At 35.7% G+C, this 20,247-nt stretch overlaps 1 protein-coding gene across 1 annotated transcript in view; it reads right to left on the bottom strand.

The window, feature by feature from the left end:
* Positions 1 to 20,247, bottom strand: part of ADGRV1 (adhesion G protein-coupled receptor V1) — a 358,311-nt gene that overhangs the window by 250,031 nt on the left and 88,033 nt on the right. Inside the window, exons 57-76 of the mRNA XM_059836928.1 lie at positions 18,231 to 18,439; positions 17,504 to 17,674; positions 16,931 to 17,113; positions 16,032 to 16,211; positions 15,238 to 15,402; positions 13,956 to 14,073; positions 13,554 to 13,677; positions 12,291 to 12,429; positions 11,968 to 12,153; positions 11,471 to 11,703; positions 10,800 to 10,948; positions 10,508 to 10,706; positions 9,744 to 9,960; positions 8,421 to 8,660; positions 6,401 to 6,550; positions 5,062 to 5,535; positions 4,181 to 4,324; positions 3,089 to 3,260; positions 2,574 to 2,709; positions 108 to 955 (exon numbers count right to left, since the gene is read on the bottom strand). Coding sequence (XP_059692911.1) covers positions 108 to 955; positions 2,574 to 2,709; positions 3,089 to 3,260; positions 4,181 to 4,324; positions 5,062 to 5,535; positions 6,401 to 6,550; positions 8,421 to 8,660; positions 9,744 to 9,960; positions 10,508 to 10,706; positions 10,800 to 10,948; positions 11,471 to 11,703; positions 11,968 to 12,153; positions 12,291 to 12,429; positions 13,554 to 13,677; positions 13,956 to 14,073; positions 15,238 to 15,402; positions 16,032 to 16,211; positions 16,931 to 17,113; positions 17,504 to 17,674; positions 18,231 to 18,439 — 4,437 coding nt within the window. The remainder of the gene's footprint in view (positions 1 to 107; positions 956 to 2,573; positions 2,710 to 3,088; positions 3,261 to 4,180; positions 4,325 to 5,061; positions 5,536 to 6,400; positions 6,551 to 8,420; positions 8,661 to 9,743; positions 9,961 to 10,507; positions 10,707 to 10,799; positions 10,949 to 11,470; positions 11,704 to 11,967; positions 12,154 to 12,290; positions 12,430 to 13,553; positions 13,678 to 13,955; positions 14,074 to 15,237; positions 15,403 to 16,031; positions 16,212 to 16,930; positions 17,114 to 17,503; positions 17,675 to 18,230; positions 18,440 to 20,247) is intronic.

Raw genomic sequence — 20,247 nt, 5'->3', positions numbered from 1 at the left:
TCATATAGGATTCCAATTTTACACAAAAATTGCTATGAGAACATATAGTTATTTACTGTTATTTAATTCAAATATATTTACTCATTTCCTGGGGGAAATAATATTACCTGCAATAATTACTATTGCAAAAGCAGTGAATCCATGTTCATCTTTTCCTTCCACAATCTGAGCTCCATTTTCAGGATTTGAGAGGAAAACATAAAATGATTCCTGTCCTTCAGGTTCATCATCATCAAAAATTTTTATGGACACCTGGCTTTCAGTTTCTCCATCCAGCAAAGTCAGAGAGATTGTCTGTTCTTCAAAATCTTCTCCTTCCATTGCCCATGTGAAGTTTGATTTTCCATAAACATTTCCAAAAGGATACAAATCTATTCCACTCTGCGCACTCACTCCCCCAAAGGTTTTAACAGTAATTTTAATATCACCAGTAAATCCCTTGGTCCTTCTGATCTGAAGCACTGCTGTGTTGGAGATACTGTCATTTGTATCTTCTTCAACATAAATAAACTCTGGCCCCAAACTTAGTATTCCATGATGAATATCATTAGCCAGGATATTCACTGTTGCAACACTGAAAGCTGGATTCAAACGGGGACTCCAGTCAAGGTTTGCAGGTTGAACATCCAGAATTTCCACAGAAGTCAAATTTACAAAAAAAAATTCTTGTATTTCAGACACAGTGTCATCAATTATTGATATATCTATCACCGCATTTGTCTGAAAATGTAAAAACAGAAGCTCTCCATTGTAGATGGGTATAAAGTCTTCTAGTGGTTTGGCACTTCCTGGAATGGTCTGATATGTCAGTTTAGTAAGATTACTTTGAAAACCAAACAATCTTTGGACATGTAGTCTGACTACCTGGACATCTTCTTCAACTGAAACTGATCTTGAGTTAAGATCAAACTGGAAGATCCCCATTGGCTCAATTTTAGCTGTCGTAAATCCTGATCTGAAACCAAAACAATATCACATTGAGAGGGAAATACAAATAATAAAAAGCAGAACAATCAAGCGTAATAATTTTCAGTGAGCAATCAATGATGGCTGTAAGAAAGCAGATTAAAAAATGTGTAACAGTAGAGTGAAGAAATAGAAATCATACAAAGCAAGATGTAAAGAGGTTCCCTAAAAAATGCTTTTGTAAAATTTGAGCAGCCCTCCACATGCTTAATGCATCCTAAGTCAGGACAGGATACTGAGTAAATGATACATAAAATTTTGTCTTCCTGACAAAATGGAGAGGCAAAGCATTTACTTTCCTTCCTACTGTGAACATAATATAGGGATATATAATATAGCCACTACAAGCAATACCAGTTTTAAACACTGAACAAACCTCCTGTACCAAGGAAAAGCTGTGAAGTAGACAGATGCTAGCAGATCTACAGTTTTAGCCAGGAAGCTAGAGAAGGAGAGGAAGTTATTTTAAAATATACAGTTAGGCTTTGAAGTACTGTCTCTTTACAATATTACCCAAAGTACTTTTTTTTCAGATCTGAGTCTTGTTATCAATACCAATTTAAACTTTACTTTGTTCATATTACATATATTCCCTTCTTATTACAAAATATTAGACTGACTCTGCTGAATCTTGTGTCATCCCCTTCTCTCTAGAACTTAACCATCATTCAATTCCAGAGGCTACCAAATAGCAAAATTACAGTGAGTAGATTTGGCTAACAAATGAGACTCTTCCACCACTTAGGAAGCCAAAAAACCTTCAAAGTAATTGTGAGCTTTACATCTTATGAGATGCAGTCTTAAGTTTTCTAGGAAATGTTATTCTCATACACTCAAGATATTTGACTTGCACAATAAATAGAATTCGAGTCCATAGTATGGAGAAACCTAGGAGAAAGGGCCCATTTGAGGAATTTAGGCATCTGATTCACTCCTTAATTTCTTTCAGATTTGCCAGTTCAATTTTAACATGGTGAAGCCAATACTTTTCTCCCTACAGTGTCACTCCATGCCCATTTTTTATACATTTCCATCTTCAATGAGGAAGACTGAAAATAGTTTGAAGAACAGATAACAATTTAAGTGAGACAAAAAACTACATTGAATGTAATGTTTTAATTTTTCAGAATAAAGAGGGGGTTTAATATAAATTAGTCATTTTTAGAGCATTTCTTATTTGATTTGATTTCTTTTAAATAATGGTTGTCATCAAAGATCTTCTAAATATAGATATTTAGGGACACAGAAAATTGATAGTTTATTTTATTCTTCAGCTTCCTGGTTAAAACTGTTGATCTTGGTTCTTCAACCTAGCTGTCTTTCCTAACTGTCTCCATCATTCTAGACACATTCTAGGTACCTCAGATCCCAATGCCAGGAAACAGACTGGAATTGAAGAAAAGCCTCAGTTTCAGACAGATCAGATCTGCAGTACTGACATTTGTTTCCATGTGAGACAAGACATAGAAATTATCAAAAAAGCTATCAAATTATCAATTTGCTAGCTACCTATAATTTAATAGGGATTTGTATGAGGTATATGCCTCTATACATGTCATAATTCTTACAGCATCAGTGCAACTCAAAAGTGTAAATAATATCTTTACCTCAGGCGAGCCCCACCCTTCACATTGCTGTGCACTGCTGTTAAAGTGATGGCAAATGTCTCAGATTTATTTAGGCTTGGAGTAGCCTGAAATGAAATCACTTTACTTTCCTCCCCAGAGGAAAATATAACAGTACCTGAAAGAAGAATGATTGAGACAGTCAAAATCACTAAACAGGAATTCTATTTTTACCTGGAAATACACTGACATAGGAACTTTAGTCATAATTCCATTCCACTGAGGTGAAGAAATCTTCATGATAAGGGTCTTTCCTATAGAAAACTGTCCTTCAGGGAGATAGCATTATGTCTATGAAGAAAAGTTGTTTTTTTCTCATAAAGTAAATATGTCCCTTACAGATAGAAATTGGATCACATTACTTCATTCTAATGACTCTTCATTAATAATGGAAACATGCAGAGGTACAAACAACTAAAAGGTGGTATCATCACTTAGGCAGCTGTCATAGCTGTTGTCCTTGTAGCTGTACATAACTTGCTGCAGCAATTACTCACCAAATGGAGGAGTAATATTGCCTAGTTTAACAGAGTCACTGACTAGGTCTGGTGGGCATCCTGAAATCCAGCTAACTGTAACAGAGCCATAAACTCCTCTTCTGGTTATGACAGCATGGCCTGTCCCTGCTACAATGTTTGTAAGTCGTAATATCACAGATTCAAAGCCAACCTGTGGAAACATAGTGGATTTTATCAGAAAATGGAATAAAAATGGACAATAACATACATGAAAGCATAGTACCTTTTGTAAAATGGGCATCTTACAATAAGGATGCATGTATCTAGATAAATATATGTGCATGTATCTATGGACATATAAATATATGAGCTCTTTAATAATACTTGCAAATTTTAGATTTCTGGCAGTGAGATTGCAGGGAAAAGGAGCAACTATGAGTGACATTTCATACTGAAAACAGTGAATACAATCTTTGTCTCTTGTTTAGAAGAAAATTAAATCAAGCCTGCCCTCAGTGTTCACAGGTAATAACTGTACTAGTCTCTATCTACATATATAGATATATATACATAATTAAGTCTAAAATAAATTATTAATTATGTATCCAGTGAAAAGTAAGTTGTTACCTCATGACACTGTACACAAAATTATTCTTGCTACTGTGATCTACTTTTCTTTTTCTCTGAGCAGCAAATAGGAGTGATCATAATTTGCATACTCTAAAACCAATGATAAATGGATATATGGTAGCATATGGTATACAACAGTCTTTCTGTAAACAGTATATTCAGAAAGACTATTTGACTTAAGTTTTAATTGTTGTACATTTAATTGTAAATTAAAAACTACAACAATACTTAAAGATAATAAAAATCATTAAATAAAAACTTCAATAAAATTTAAGAGTTAAAATCTCATCATGCCTTTGCCTGACATAAAAAATGGAATTTTTCTATAAGAATTTTTTACAGAGGAAAGAGTAACATACAGTGCAAGTAATAACAGAGTGATCTCTTCCATCATATTGATTACAATGAAAACTTCACTGAGTTCTTATAACAGGTATCTTTGGCAGTGAAGTGTACCTTTCTTCTGTGATAGGAACATGACATCACAACCAGGCTACTGACCTGTGAATTGGCAGCTTCCTCAGGAATAAGCAGCACAGCAGACTTTGCTATTCCTAATATTTTAGGCACATCCTTGGCACTTCCTCTAACCAGGCTTACATTAGTAAGTTCCAGAGTAAAATTCAAGCCCAATAAAATAAATGCCTTTGAGAAAGAGAATTTAATTAAAAAGGTAGAAATATAATTCCACTAATAATATTATCCAAAAGTGTTAACAAAGCAACCTGCAGATTCTTATTTGCTTACATACAAACCAGCATTTTCAAGACAAGTGTTTCATTGATTATGTTTCTCAAAGAATTACAGTTAAGCCATCAATATTGTGAAAGTAATCTGCCAGCAGTTTGCTGGAATATGAGTTTGTAAAGCAACTAATGCCATTTTAAAAAGTTGTGTTTGACACACTGGGCCTTGGTTTGATTTTAATCGTTAGGATTAAAAATATTTAAGATGGTTGTAAGAGCATGTAGGAATAGATGTAAGACTGTGATAAAAATGACAACAAGGAAACACAGAAGACTGCAGGTACATTTATCTTTTTCTTCATTGGTCAAAAATGACAGATCACTATTTACAATCCAAAGAAACTTAACAAAATATTTGCATTCATATAAAAATAAGATATTGAACTCATAGTAACACAAAACAACAACGTAAGGAAACATAAAATATTTGAACACATGCATAACAATGATTTTGCAATTACTGTCAGAAAATTTGATTTTCAAATCCAGTTCTACTCCATAAAGAGGAAATTCATAACACCAAGACTCTCTGTTTCTTCTCAGTTGATATTAATGAGAGTTTTTTATCTTATTTGTATTGTGATGAAACAAATGGAAACGACAAAATATCATGGGAGCTAAAAGAGTAATACACACCTCGTTGCTTATTGGCACTCTTTTTACTCCAAAGCTGGCACCATCCTTTATTGTGAGGAATCCCACCTCATTCTTGGGTTCAATTAGTGCTTCATCATGAAGGGATATGACACGGTACTCAACCATCACTTCTCCAAATGCCCCAGCATGCCGAGTCACATTAATCTGAACATATCGATCAAGGGTTTTTTCTACCAATACTGACTGCTGATCAGAGTACAGGGCAAGCACTCCATAAGGATCATCATTTGCAAACACTGTGATCTTTGCAACTCTTTTCTCATGGTCTAAATCTGCTCCACCTTCCACTGAAATCAGCTGTACCTCATAGCTTTCATCCAGTTCTGGAACATCATCAGGTAACAGGTAGATAATTATCTCAGCTGTACTCTGCTGGTCAGCAATGACAACAGATCCCTCTGTCTCAAGAAAGTCACCTGTGATGTCAGATTCACTACATATTTCCCAGTAAACCTGAAATTAGTATAGAAAATGCAAAACATAAAAGAAAGAAAAATTACCTCCAAAGTCAGAAACTTGCAAATTCAGGATTCAGTATAGACAGGGTATGGAACAGACTGCTTTTAAATGGGTAAAATAACAATTGTTTTGGGTATGCATAGGAATAGCATCCTATCGCACAGACTATCTTTCAAAACAGTGTGTTATTTCATTAATAGTGTTAAGAATATAAATATTTCCTATATCTAGTTTCAGAAGATTTATGTAAAATTATGTGGAATTTATAAACATTTTTCAAAAAGTATTTCTCTTTTCTCACAAAAACACCTTTGCTGTTTTTTCTCTTTCCAGTATTCCTCATATAAGAAAGGAATAAACTCTCATTAAACACAGCAGATCTATTAATTGATCAATTTATTTTAAATTAAATGAGTTCCTGTTAAAACACTGACTTCTAAACAACTTTACATAAAAACCAATGTTTTTACATTGATGGTTCAGAAAAGTCTGAGGAAGTCTGATTCTGTCTAAAAAAGTAAAGTGCAATGATATCAAAGACAACTCACTATGAAAGTATTGTCTCTAGTTCTCCCATCAAAAGCAAACTGGGAGAGAAAGAAAGTGAGAGCAGTACAGTAGTGTTGTTTTTCTTTTACTTCCCCTGACCAGGGAAGACTGACTTTTACTCTCCAAACCACAAGTACTAGGATTAAGCCCCTTCCTAAATTCAGCCTAAAAGGCAACATTAAAAAAAAAATAATAATAATTTGAGAAACAAGCAATTGAAAGGCACAGAATGAGATATTTTTCCACACATCAACACCAGGGATTAAAAAATTTCAGATTACATTGTCTATTAGGAAAAGAGTGAGAGTACCGTTATGTTCCCCAGAATGCCTTGAATTCGTTTGACAAACAGTGTAATATTTTGTGGCCCTTCGTCTCCTGAGGGTTCAGCAAAATTACTCTCTGTTAATGATTCAGGAGCAAATTGTACAATTCCATTTGGATCACCAAACTTCTCTATCTGTAAAAAGGTAAACAAATATTTAAAAAACTAGAAATGTAGTATGAGCTGTATTCTTGTTCAAACTATTGATATTTTCACTGCTAGATGCTACAGGGGCACATATCTGTTAGTTCCAAAAACAGCACAGAAAATTTTGAATGTCCCTTTTTCAGTTTTCAGTTCCCCTGTCCAAGAAGGAAAAGAACAGAGTTTTATTTCAAATGCTGCATCTGAATATTTTGATTCTAAAGCAGGAAATGCTCAGGCACTTTGAATTAGTATACAGAAACTCTTCCAACACTATCAGTTTGCAAACTCAGAACTATGGGAAAGAGCTCTTCCACATCCATCTCCATGAACTGTTGTAGTGTGTTTTTATACTTTGTAATACTTTGAAGTATCTCCTGGGAGATGTGCCAAGGTTACATTTAAAGGGAAACCAAAAGCAGATAACATTTTACCAACCAATAAGTGACCCAAAGGGATGGGTACTGGGGGATAGACATTTAGGACGGCGTATAAAACAAGTCTCAGGGGGCTGACCCCTGGCCTCTGTGCCAACCAAACCATCTCAGCAGGAGGCCCCCTAAGGTGTAGGAGCACCCCAGAGCTCCTGAAGAAAACCTTGGATTAACCCCTGCTAAGATTCAGCCCTTTCTTCCACCGATGTCTCTAGTGTCTCCTCTGTTGCAAAGGCAACTAGCCTACTGCCCTCAGCACCCTCGGGGCATGAGAAAGTGTCTCCCCGCAGTTGGCCATGTCAGGGTTGCTCCCCCGGTGTCTGCCGACTCGGGCCTGGCCGGGGGTTCCTGAGAGGCTCTCCGGGGGAAAGAGACAATGAACCATTAGCTGCAAAAGGAATTTGGGGTAACATGACTTCCTTAAGGGGACTGTGAAAATAAGAGCTAATTCCATCAACACCTTTCAGACCAGTTAATAAAATAAAAATACCATTTCTAGAAGAGATTCTTTTGATGGCTTCTTACAGCAGCTTTATAAATATTTCCTTAGTTGCAGTATCCCTGGAGCTGATTTGTCTGTGATAACTCTCAAAAACATCTGCATTTCTCTTGTACTATGAGAAGTCAGATTTTCTCCCTTCCTCTGAAGAGATGTCAAGAGTGACAAAGTCCTACTTGCAACTTCTGAGAGGTCAGAGCCTGGTGCTGTGTGGGAACGTCCAGATCGCTATTACCTACCACGCACACATGATGGTTGGAGCAGGCCACGTGGTCTAGCCTGGAGAATTTGTCCATCCTTGTTTTTCACTGTCTCATGTTTGAGGATGAGTGTGTGTGGATGATTGGTTCAGCACTGGTTTTTTTTTTTTCTTGCTCGAGGGAAAAAGACATTTTGTCTTTGTCTCAGTGGAGCTTTGGCGGTGAGCACCTTTCTGTGTGTAAATCACCCTCTCTATTGTATACCTTTGTCATTAATGTTATTGCTGTCACTGTTTGTTTCTCATCTCTTTGGTGTTTTCAAGTAAATTTTTCTTATCTTGACTCAGAAATGCTGCTTTTTTGTCTCTCTCTCACAAGAGAGGGTAGGGGAAAGGAAGCAGTTGAGTGGGGTTTAATTTCCAGCTGGGTTTAAACCACAACAGATGACAAATATATTGACACAGAAATTTATGCTCAATCCATGCTCTCTCCAAAGAAAACTATAAAAAACTGCAAATAGGAGAGCCAGCTCACCGCTTTTATTCCAATTTTTACTAATAGATTCTCTGCCCTTTTTCTTTCAGAATTGAACATAACATATCAAAATAGTACAAAGATCAAAAAAGTCAAATGACTAAGTAATCATTGGGATTAATTTTTAAAACTTTGCATGAATAAATACCAATATCAACAGAAATCTCTGAAGAAAGAGAAGTATAATAACTTACTATTAATATAATGCTGTTTGCCTTAGAATCTATTTCTGTTTCACCTTTCATAAGGCTCAGTCGAATAATGAAGGTTTCCTGAACTTCAACTTCTTCATGAGGATAGATTTGTAGATTAATTGTTCTCAGACCACCTTCTCCTTCTTCAAAATAGAATGTTCCATTCACAGGGTCACCAATGTCACTATTCAGAGGAGACAAAATCTCTTCTGAATTGGGTCCCAAAATGTCCCAGTAAATCTGTGGAAGAGACCAGTTTCAGATTTAGAGGGGTGATACATTATAACAGCATCCCAAGGGAGAAGTGACAGAGTACTTAGTTATGTTTAAATCTTTGCTATTAATACAGGATACAGAATAGTCATAATTAATTCTATGGACAAAATATAGAAGCCTTTGAAAAAGTAAACATGTCAATTTATAAATGGGAATTTTAAAGTGTTAGTCACAATGCCAGTTTATTAAATTACAAATGTTAATAATAGAAAAGAAACTGAGATTTCTTTAGCATACAGCAAGAATCACAAAGGCCAGTGTCTATTTCTCTTTCATGACTTGTTTTGCAAAACTTCCCACATCAGTACTCATGATCAAAACCATTTCCCTTTGAAGTGTGAAGTTAAATCTAAAAATGACCAATATTTTCTATCATTAAAGTTTTTAATCCTCCAGATTATGAAGAAAATTATGAATCCTTCTTATTTCTTCAGCCTGATTAAAAGCCACAGCGTTTCCAGTGATTCCCACAAATTAGATTGCTTTTAAGGAGGTTATATTCAGGACTTTACAATTATTATTTTGTTAAGTATTTTCTGCTTTTCTCCAAAGACTTCTAGAAAAAATCAAAGATTGAGGCAGTTTTTATATATGGACAAGAAGAGTTCATGGTTTACAATGCAAATTTTCCAAATATTTGACAAGACTATGAAAGTCCTACCATGTTTTATATTTATATCTTCACTTTATAAGTTGCCTGTATAGAGTAAAAAAATACTCTAGTAAGCAAAACTCATAGTAAGCAATTCCCTGAATTAAATTAAACTAGTAGTAGTACATGAAGTTAACTATAATTTTTGTGGGATTAGGAGCTAGCTCAAAACAATGTACACAATACCATAATAAAAGAAGGGAAGCAGAAGAAAGAGGATTTTAAAAGGATAACAACACTTTCTGTTATACTCCAGCTGTATGCAATTCATTTTTAATAAAAAGCTGTAATTATACTATTAGAAATCATTCACTAAGAAAGCTCTCAAAGCAAAATGAAGGAGCTTTTTGACATAGTCACTGGAAAACTTTTAGCCTTTTACAGGCAAGACCCACTTGTGCCTCCACCAACCGCCCAGTTCTTTCCACCACCAGGGACACCGTTGTGGTTGCATCAGGGTTGGGAAGAATAATTTGGCTTTGGTTGAGAAATCGGACTATGCCCTGGGGAGAGTCACTTTTCGCAATGGTGACCTGGCTCACCAGGTGGAGCCCCAGGACGGCTCCACCAGTAGCTCCAGTCAGTTGGAGTTCAAATTGCTCTGCAAATTCACTGCACGAGAAAAAAAAAAAAGACATTCTGAGATATCTGAGAGAAAAGAAAAAAAAAAATTAAAACTGTACTTAGTAATTCAATCATGCATCCAACTGAATGTGTTTAAAGGAATAAAGAAATCATCTCCATAGGTGCAGAATTTTTTAATATAAAAATATTTCAGATATCACAATTCTGAAATTCTATCATTATTCTATTTTCTACTAGCATTAAGTTAAACAAAAATATGGAAAAATATTTTATTCTTCATAGCAGTACTGTTGACACCAACATTTCTTATATTGTAATTAAATATCATATTTGATTGCATGCATGATTGTATACTATTTAACAGGAACTATGACACTGTAATATAACATCTTTTCTCCTCTTTAGGTGATTTTCTCCTTTAGGTGATTTTTTAGCTCTGCAGAAATATGCTTTTCAATTCAAGCTCCATACACCCATATGGGTAGATTTTTTAGTGCATGCTAAAAAAGACTTAAGAAGTAAATTGGTAAATTGGTAAATTGGTAAATTGGTAAATATCTGAAAATGTAATTACCTTTCTTCATCATTTATAATAGAGATGTAAATAAAAGACTGGTTCTGTTCATGATAAAAAATTACAGTATTATTATGAATGACATAGTCAACACCATGAAGTGCAGAAATACTTCGAGAAAGAAAATCAGCCGTGACATTGCCATAAGTTCCACGCTTTCGCAAAACAGGAATCATGATTAATCCAGCATCCTCTTCCACTATAAAAATAATTGAGAAAAATTTATGTAATTTCAAAAGTCATGCCAAAGCCTTACCTTCCAAAATACAGTGAGAACTTATGGTAAACTTACCCTGTAGAAGGACATGCTGTGGATCAAATTCTATGATACCTTCAGCATTGTCATTTTTTGCAATAGTGACCCATACTGTGGAGATATTTCCTAGTATTGGAGGTTGATCCACCTGTAGACCATTCTCTCTTACAGTAAAATCAAATCCACTTGCAAGATCATAAAAAAAAAAAAAAAAACCAAAAAAAACCCAACATAAAAATGTATTTTAAACTTCTTGTGAAAGTGTAAAAATGTGTGTGACAATTTTTGAATTATTGCAAATAACTTTACTTTCTGACAGTTACTACTGAAGACTTTTTTGTCACATTTCTTCATATTAATATGTTTGCAAGAATTATTACTAGAAATGTGTATATTTCATTTGTTCTTTCTTATTTCATGTTTTTAATGAAATTTCTTGCAACTTGGCAATTTGTATCTAATGTATGGATTTTAAGTTTTATTAAATCTTAATCAGCAACATCCTTATACTAATGTTAAAATAAATGGGTTTACCATAAATCCATTTTCTATTAGATTACAATTATAGCTGTTTTACAAAATTTTACAGTAAAACAGATGAAATGTCTAGCAGTGATTTTGTTCAGGTAGATCAGAATCCAAGTACAGTTTGTTTTTCTAGTTTCTTTTTCTGCTTGTAACAAATCAACTGGATATTTTAACTTTACCTTCCTTGGAGTTCTACTTCAGTAATCACCAATGAAAAGTTTTCAGGACCTTCAGGAAAGTTATCATCATGAATTTCAATCCAAATAATTTTACTTTCCTCCTCTGGTTCAAACACCATTTCCCTTACTGTCAGAGTAAAATCCGTTCCTTCCTCTGCAGTCCCATTCATTATCTGCAAGCAAAGATGCACTCTGCCATAGGTTCCCTTGGAACGCATAACAGTGATGTTAATCTGAGGGAAAGAGAATATTTCCTTTTTAAAATGGCTTTGTTTTCTCTTACAGTTGCCTTTACAATATGTTCTAAAGTCATATTTTCAATGGTTCTGTCAGGAAACAACAATATGATTTATCAAGTACAGAGTACATGTAATTTAGCAGATAGCCACAGTCACTTTAGAGACTGATTTCTTTTCTTTCTAAAGTTGAACATAATTCTAGGAACAATGTTGATATCTATCAGTAATTTCATATAAGAAAGAATTTTAATTTAATACCCATTTTGCATCTTCTGTTGTTTGCAATAGTTCGCGGGAGAATGTAAACTCTCCATATGGATAATCACTGGCAGCCATGGTAATATTTGCTTGGCTGCTAGATTCATTTATGAGTCCTCCATCACTGATTCTGGTTAGTTGAAACTGGTAGTAATGCTTCTCCTCAGGACAATCGTCATCTACAGCCTACAGGAAAGAACCAACAACAGCTGGAAGGATTTAAACCATTTCCAGAGTGAGAGATATAAATCATTTTCAGCAAAGATCCTAGGAAAATAAAAAAAAGTACTTGAAATAGCTAGTGGTATCGGATCTCTCATTACCTGTATTAGAACAACTGCTGCAGACTGCCTATCTCGCATGGTCAAGGTCCCCGATACCTCAATAAATTCTGTGTGATGAGGAGGTGTTACATTCCAATATATTATGATCTCCCCAAAAATCCCTGGGCCACGTACCAGGCTGCAGGTAAGGACAAAAACACAGATTTTGTTTTTACCTTTATTATTTACTATCCAATACGGAGATAGTATATCATACTGTTGTGCATGGAAGAAATGTTATGAGCACTATAAAAGCTTTTTAATGTACTTAAACACTGCTAAGAACATAAGAATTCCCTTTTCAGGCATTTTCAGAACGTCCCTGAAGTTCTCTTTTATTTCTCTATGTTTTGAAGGCATCTCCAGCTGTATTTTTACCAAGAGGTCTTTCAAGTTTCTTTCCATGTGTAGCCCAAAGATGAGACCTGGAAACTGATTTTGTTCTATGCTGCTTTTCCAGAGATAGATATGCAAAATAGAAGGGAAATTGGATGTCAGGATAATGCCAGGGGAAATTTTATCTGTAAGGCAGATGTAGAATACTAGAATACTTTGAGATTTTCTATGTTCTGTCTGCTACTTGTCTAAAACCTTACTAATAACATAGTGCTTGGATAAGTCACAGTAAAGATTTGTCTGCGCATTCTGCACATAACACAATCTCAAACTACTTCTTGCACAAAGCATTGTTTTGTCTTTGGGCTTCTTGGGCCAGTACCAGAAGGTGTTCTGCTGCTCTATATTTGCTGGAAGTGTCATAATCTTTTCTCCAATGCTCTTAGAAGATTCTTCTAAGAATTTAAAACTCTTCATTCTGTTTTCAGTTGACTGAATAAAACAATTGCATATTTTGGTTTCCACCAAAACCCCCATTCCCACAGTGTTTATGCTAGAATATAACAATTTGCTGAAATACTATTCAGGCACAAATCCTGAATCAAATTCTAGAAAGCACAAAGCACCTTCAAATGTCACATTTTCTTACCCCTTTCCTTTGATTAAGATCCTCTTTCCTTTGGTGCATTGACATTGTAAATAACTTGAAGACAGAGAGGAATATTTGGACCTCCCCATTAATACTGAAAGGATACACACATGGTATATTCTACCCTTCCTTAAAACCAATCACCTAGTTTTTAAAATAGTACTGATTATAGAAATGATGATAAAATGTAGTACTCAATAAATTGCCAAATGTGGGGTCTCATAGCTTTTGAATCTGGGCTGTTGCTCTTTCTTTAAAAAAATGAGAGTTGTACCCACCTAATAAGAGCAGTTCCATTATAACTTCCTGAAGGTTCTCCAATCAAAACATGCTTGGATGAATGGGCTATCCCAACCACCCCGGAAGCTCCTTCATCTCCCATAATAGTGATGGTTGCAACACCTATGAAGAGAAAAATTATTCTCATGGTAAGTGAAAACTAAGCAATTTACCTTTGGTAAATTTTGTGACATGAATTGTTAAACATTGCTTCATAGAGGGCTTGTGGAACTCTCTGACTTCAGGTAAGGAACTTAGGGAAAAAGACTGACATTCAAAATTGTAACTAACTAGATGCCCACAAAATACTTAAGCACTGCAGGCTAAAATAATATGAACAGATTTAATGTAGTTCTTATATTGAATATCTAAAACTAGAAGATACTGAATTAACTGTTTACCATTTACAGGGGATATCTCTGCATCACCAGTAGAGACTAGCTGAATGGTAAATGTTTCATTCCCCTCCAGCAGACCATCTTGTATTGCATTTAAAACAATCAGTTTCTGGGACTCAGTCTGCATCATGTAAAGACCAGAAAGACATGGATATATATTAAATAAAATTAAACAAAATACAGTATTAAAACAATTTTTTTTAACATATCAAGTGTTAAGACTGCTTGACATATTCTTTAGTATTTTAAAACATCAGGTTATCTGATCTGGCTGAAATTTCCACAGATTACTCAGTAAAAATTGTCTCTCAAACATTGAGGGCCACCCTAAAAATACCCTCACGATTTTCAAATAAAGACTGAAATTCCTTTGAAATTTTTACTCACATAGGTGTTTTTTAACTTAGAGGAAATTTTCTATAGAGAAACTGCCTATTCAATAGTACACACATATTCTAAGGATTAACACATTATTAAAATTAGATATATTAGTCGAATTTCTGCCTAATCTACATTTTTGTCAGTGGGAGGGGCAAACACATATATAAATTTTGTATATGATGCATACACAGTTTATGCTTATACTCAAGCATATATAAATGTTCAAGACAAAATGTCAAAGCCTACCAGTACAGAAATGACAGCAAAACTTTGCCAAATAGTGGTGGTTTTACCAGAAAAAAAAATCTGTTTTTCAGCTGACTCAAAGTAAAACAACTTGCTTGAATTTTCTTCATTAATAATTTTGAGTAGACTGTAAAATATAATTATTAACATAGTATCGGTATCCAATATTTAACTCTGAGTTCAGAGCTGAAACCTGCCATGAAATACAAATTAAATAACACTGTCTAGTTTGAAAGTTATGAAGATGTCTTTTGGTTTTTTAAGTCTGCAGATTTTTAGCATTCATTTTTCTTTCTCACCCTTTCAATACAAATTTTCTTTTCAAGATGCTTGATACTTTAGTGGAATAAGTGTTTCTGTAATCATTATTTTCATTCGGAAGGTTTCAATTTCTCTTTCTTAATAGTAAAAATAGTGGAGATTTGAAGAACTACCTTCCTGATTACATTATGCTACATTAAAAGAGCATGTCAGCTTCCCATTACATCTTGAAAGAAGCCTAAATATTTCTAACCTCACCAGTTCAAACTGACTTTTTTTTTAGTGTATAATAATTAGTAACTCCGTACATCTCTCAACAAGTAACAACAATCATACAAATGCACACCAGTAGAAGGAAGTATTTATAAATCTAATAATGAATAAGTTGTTGCAATACCTCACTGAAATGAAGGGTACCATTTAGAGGGGTCAGATCATATCTGGCTGCTTCCTCGAGAATCCATAACACTGTAACTGCTCCTCTTCCTCCCTGACTTCGACTTACATTGAGCAAAACAACTGCAGCAGGGTCATCAGGTGTCTCAGGTTCCTTCACAGTTACCTGATGGAGAAAGAGAAGGAGAATATGAGAAAGGCTGTATGGAAAAAAGTCAAAAGCTGCATTGATGATGTCGAATTACATGGATACATGTTTAAGATAAACAATGGAAAACATTATCAATGACAGTTCTGAACAGGAGTGAAAATGGACAGGAACGTAACAGGTGTAAGGAGAGCGTTGAATTCTGGTAGGGTAGCAAAGACTAGTCATTGAAGTGATTTCTGTATGCACTATGATCCAAAACAATTACAGACAATGTCACCAGCAGGCTCAGTAACAGCAAAAGGGAGAGCAGAAGCAGAAGACGAGATATGCTTTCTAATTTCTTTCCAAATTTTACTTTCAGTAATGCAGATTATTATACAGACCATCAAAAATCCTACCTAGGATGTCCTGAATTGTTATTAAAGTGAATTAAATTGATTCAGTTACGCAGAAATCTATATTCATGCAGCAGCACTTTCACAGTTACTGCCATCCTACACAGCTAGACGAAGACAAGCACTAATATAATTTCAATGAAATCACATCTTCCACTGCAGTGAAGGCTTACAAAAATCAGCTATATGCTAGTGACACAAACCCACTCCAACTTTAGCAGAAATGAGTGCAGCCTAAATCAAACTCACATTCTTTTCTTCAAATCTGAATACCCCAACAGGAGAATCATTTGGTGGAATAGCAACAGTTACAAGGGTGTCATTCCCAAGTCTTGCACCACCTGTTACCCTCACCAGGGCAATTTTGAATATCTCCAGGAATTCAACTTCACTGTCATCTATTATTGTAATTTCTATTTCTCCTGTAGCCTGTAGAAATGTTAAAAAAGAAAAAAAAAAAAGCATTTATAATATTCTGTGAATTGATTGAAAAGAAATTAAAATAGGCAAATTGTATCTAGTAATAGATAGACAATGCTCACCTGCTCATTTTTCTTCTTATGTATGTGTATTTATAATAAGAAGATATCATTTCAGTAGTTGTTTTTAAGTCCATCAATGTAAATCTTGTTTGTTAAAACCAGCAGAATGCTCTGCTTTGGTACTCAGTAGAAAGTGAATGTTGACAGTATTGTCAATATTCAGTCAAAATTCTGAACACTATGTATATCCTTCCCTTTGCCAAAGACTACTTATATTCAATTAAAATCAAAATCCCTTGTGTACAGGAAGTATTCTAAGGTGCAGCATGAAATTTAAACTTTGTGTAGAAACCATACAAGAAAACATAAAGGTTTATTCTGAGAATTAATAGCTAAGTAGGATTTCGCTACAAATTTTCAGTGTAATAGAGTTTATTATTAGAAGTTATGTCCTCACTTGCCAAAGTATCAAAGACACACAAGCATATTTGGTCAATAGTTTTGAATATTCTGGTTTTCCATGTTAAAAAACTGAAGCTGGGAGCATCATTCATATACTTAAGGCCATAAATAATATGTTTTCAGTGAAAATTCTGATAGAGGAAAACACACAAACAATCTTAAGCTGGTAAACCAAAGTTAGGTACACTTTCAGCAAGTGAATACCTGCCCATCTGCAAATGTAAGATTTCCAGATGATGGTGTGAAGTCTTCAAAGCTGGCAGTTGAAAGAATGGCTTCCCAGTACAGAGTTGCTGACCCAAACCTTCCAGCCTGTCGAACAACTGGGAGTTTCAGCACATTCTGTGGTGGGGGTACCTCATAACCAGAAACAGCTCCAGTGATACCCTGTACATTCAAAAAGAAACTGCAGTGCCTCAACAAACTCGTTGTTTTGGGTTTTTTTTCAAGTTGACTGGCAGTTAAAAATAAGTGAAGAAATACTTGTAAAATGGTCTGGCCTTAGCATTGACCTTGCTATGAGCAAAAATCTGGATTAGATAACCTCCTGACATCCCTTTTTATGACATTGGTTCCAGCAATGCCAGCTCATAATAAATTTTGTGTATTATTTGTGACGAACTTCTTAAGAAAGAATTGTTTGTCTGGTATCTGGCCATTTTATCCAGAATAATTTAGTGTTATAAAGCCAATCAGAACGCTTTCAGAAGTCATCTGAAAAGTCAGACTGTCTTGCTCAAAAGCCACTTTACATGTTTTTCATTCAGACTTATTTACCTTTGTAATATTAAAATTAAATATTCCTCTGGCATCGTCATTTTCTTCAATTGTTATTTCAGCTATTTCTAATCCAAGCCTCTTCACACTCGGCTGTCCTTCAGATGAAGTAATCAGCTGCACATCAGTGATATTGATCATAAATACTTCTTCCAATTCTGGAATATTGTCCTGAAAAAAAGTTTTAAATGCCTCTTTTTTAAATAATACATTGCAATATAATACAGTTGACTACTTGTAGGTTGTTTACTGTTAAAAACTTCTCAATATTTGGGACCATATAACCAATTCCTGGCTTCATACCATATGAAAGATGAAAGGATACTTTTGCTGAGATTTTGAAATCAAAGCTGACAAGTCAGATTCCAGATCTGCAAGAACAGTGGAAAGCAGTGCTGGCTGTTACCTGTTACTGCTACCTATGAGAAAGTCAGCTACATCTCAGAAACCAAGCCATGACTTGAAAATCAATATCTCCATTCTAAATATAGTTAAAGAATATATATAATCTTTTTCATTATTATAAGTAAATTTTGGGATTATAATCAAACAAAGAATTTGGCTTATTCCCAGTGATGAGTATGCAAGTTGTTTTTGAAGGAGATGGCTGCAAGAGTCCCAGCACAGCCATTTCTAGAATGTTAAGTCATACTACTAGTATCAAATCAGTACCATTTCCATTTCCTTAAAAGATATTAATAGCTCAAGAAATTATTAGGCTACTCACAGGCAAAATAGTGACTATAACAGAAGTTGTTGTTGCATTCTCTGCCATAATTACTGTTTTCTTTTCCAGTATATAATCCTCATTTTCTGTTGCTCGATTGGAGGGGGGGAGTTCAAAGTTTGGTGCTGTGCTCAAATGAACTGCAAGATCCCCAAAAAATCCTTGTTCTCTAACAATTTGTAGAGTAACAGTAGTTGAATTCTCCTGCCCTATAGTAAGGAGATAGAAAAAATTCAAGATACTATTGTTTTACAATCATAGAATATGCTGAGTTGGAAAGGACCCATCAGGATCATAAGAGTCCAACACCTGGCCCTGCACAGGACTCCATGGGCCTGAGAGAATTGTTCAAACACTTCTTGTCAGACTTGGTGATGTGACCACTTCCCTGAGCACCCTGAGCGGTGCTCAGGCACGCTCTGGATAAAAAAACCTTTTCCTGCTGTCCAACCTAATCTGCCTGAACTCAGCTTCACACAATTTACCTGAGTCCTGTCACAGGACACTAGAGAGAGTAGCAATCAGTGTCTGCCCCTCCTCTTCCCCTCATGAGGAAGTTGTAACTGCAATGAGATCTCCCCTGTCTCCTCCTGTCCAGGCTGAACAGACCAAATAAGCTCAGACATTCCTCATATGACTTCCCCTCAAGGCCTTCACCATCCTCATGGCCCTCCTCTGCACACCAATAGTTTAATGTCTTTCTTATACTGAAGTGACAAAACCTGCCCCCAGCACTCGAGGTGAGGCTGCCCCAATGTGAATGAGAGCAGGACAATCCCCTCCCTTGCCCAGCTGGTGATGCTGTGCCTGATGCTCCTCAGGACACACTCGGCCCTCCTGGCTGCCAGGGCACTGCTGGCTCAAATTCAACTTATCACTGACCAGGACACCCAGGTCCCTTTCCATGGTGCTGCTTTCCAGCATTCCCCAGACTGTCCATCCATCCAGGGTTGCCCCCTCCAGGTGCAGAATCTGGCACTTTCCCTTGTTAAACTTCATACAGTTGGTGATTGCCCAGTGCAATCTGTCAAGGTCTTTCTAACTTGTTGAGGTCTCTCTCCAGGGCCTCTCTGCCCTCAAGGGAGCTCCTCCCAATTTAATATCAGCAAACTTAGTATTCCCAAGAGTCCTGGATCCAAGTAGTTTATCACAGTATATAACAGTACAAGCTGGCTTGTACTGGGCAATTAATTTGGATGTAAATAAGAAAACCAGCTGCTTCCATAAACTGGACCCTGGAATTCAATCAATTGCTTCCATCCTAAGCTACAGACATCTCACTTGTCTAGGAGCTGGGCAGTGCTAAAAGATGAGACCAATGAGCTATCTAGACTGTTTCAAAGCCCCTTTATAAAGAGGGGTTCAAACAATAAACTGTTGCCACATGGACTTTAGGTGTGTGTGTCATCTCTGTCTCTGACCCACCTCCTTTCATGCTAGTTGTTCATGAAGATGTTGAAGAGAACTGAGACTAGGATGAGCCCTATGGATGCCATATTTTAGCCCTTGGCCTGCTTGATTGTCAGCTCAACTAACTGCAGGAGCTGCTTGTTAGAACGCGCTTCAATTCTGCTCAGTGACACAACAGTCCTTGGAGAATTCTAGGGCTTAAGCAGATGAGCACACACAAGTGATGTGAGCACACAAAACAGTGCCTATATCTGAAGATACTGTGCATTGAAAACTGGATCTAGAAGAATAAGATATTCAGTATCTACAGATTTATATGTCTGTTCCACAAATTATTACTTCAACACTTCTACTTTTAGTCAGTTATCCTTCAAAATATCTATCTCAATAATTTGTCTGGCCTTTCATGCCTGGGCCATCAGTATTGGCCCAGAAAGTGGTATTGAGGGCAGTAATTCTGGCTGTAAATGTCACATCTCCTTAACTCAAATAATGTAGAAGTTAAACAGACTTGTATCAGTCATGCACAGCATCCTTTTGGAAGAGCAGATTTGTAATTTTATCCAATAAATAATGAAACACATAATCTGACTAAAAATGGCGCATT

This window comes from Haemorhous mexicanus, chromosome Z (genome assembly GCF_027477595.1).
Source record: "Haemorhous mexicanus isolate bHaeMex1 chromosome Z, bHaeMex1.pri, whole genome shotgun sequence".
In the NCBI taxonomy this organism is placed as follows: Eukaryota; Metazoa; Chordata; class Aves; order Passeriformes; family Fringillidae; genus Haemorhous; species Haemorhous mexicanus.
This window is presented reverse-complemented; position numbering and strand designations above follow the sequence as displayed.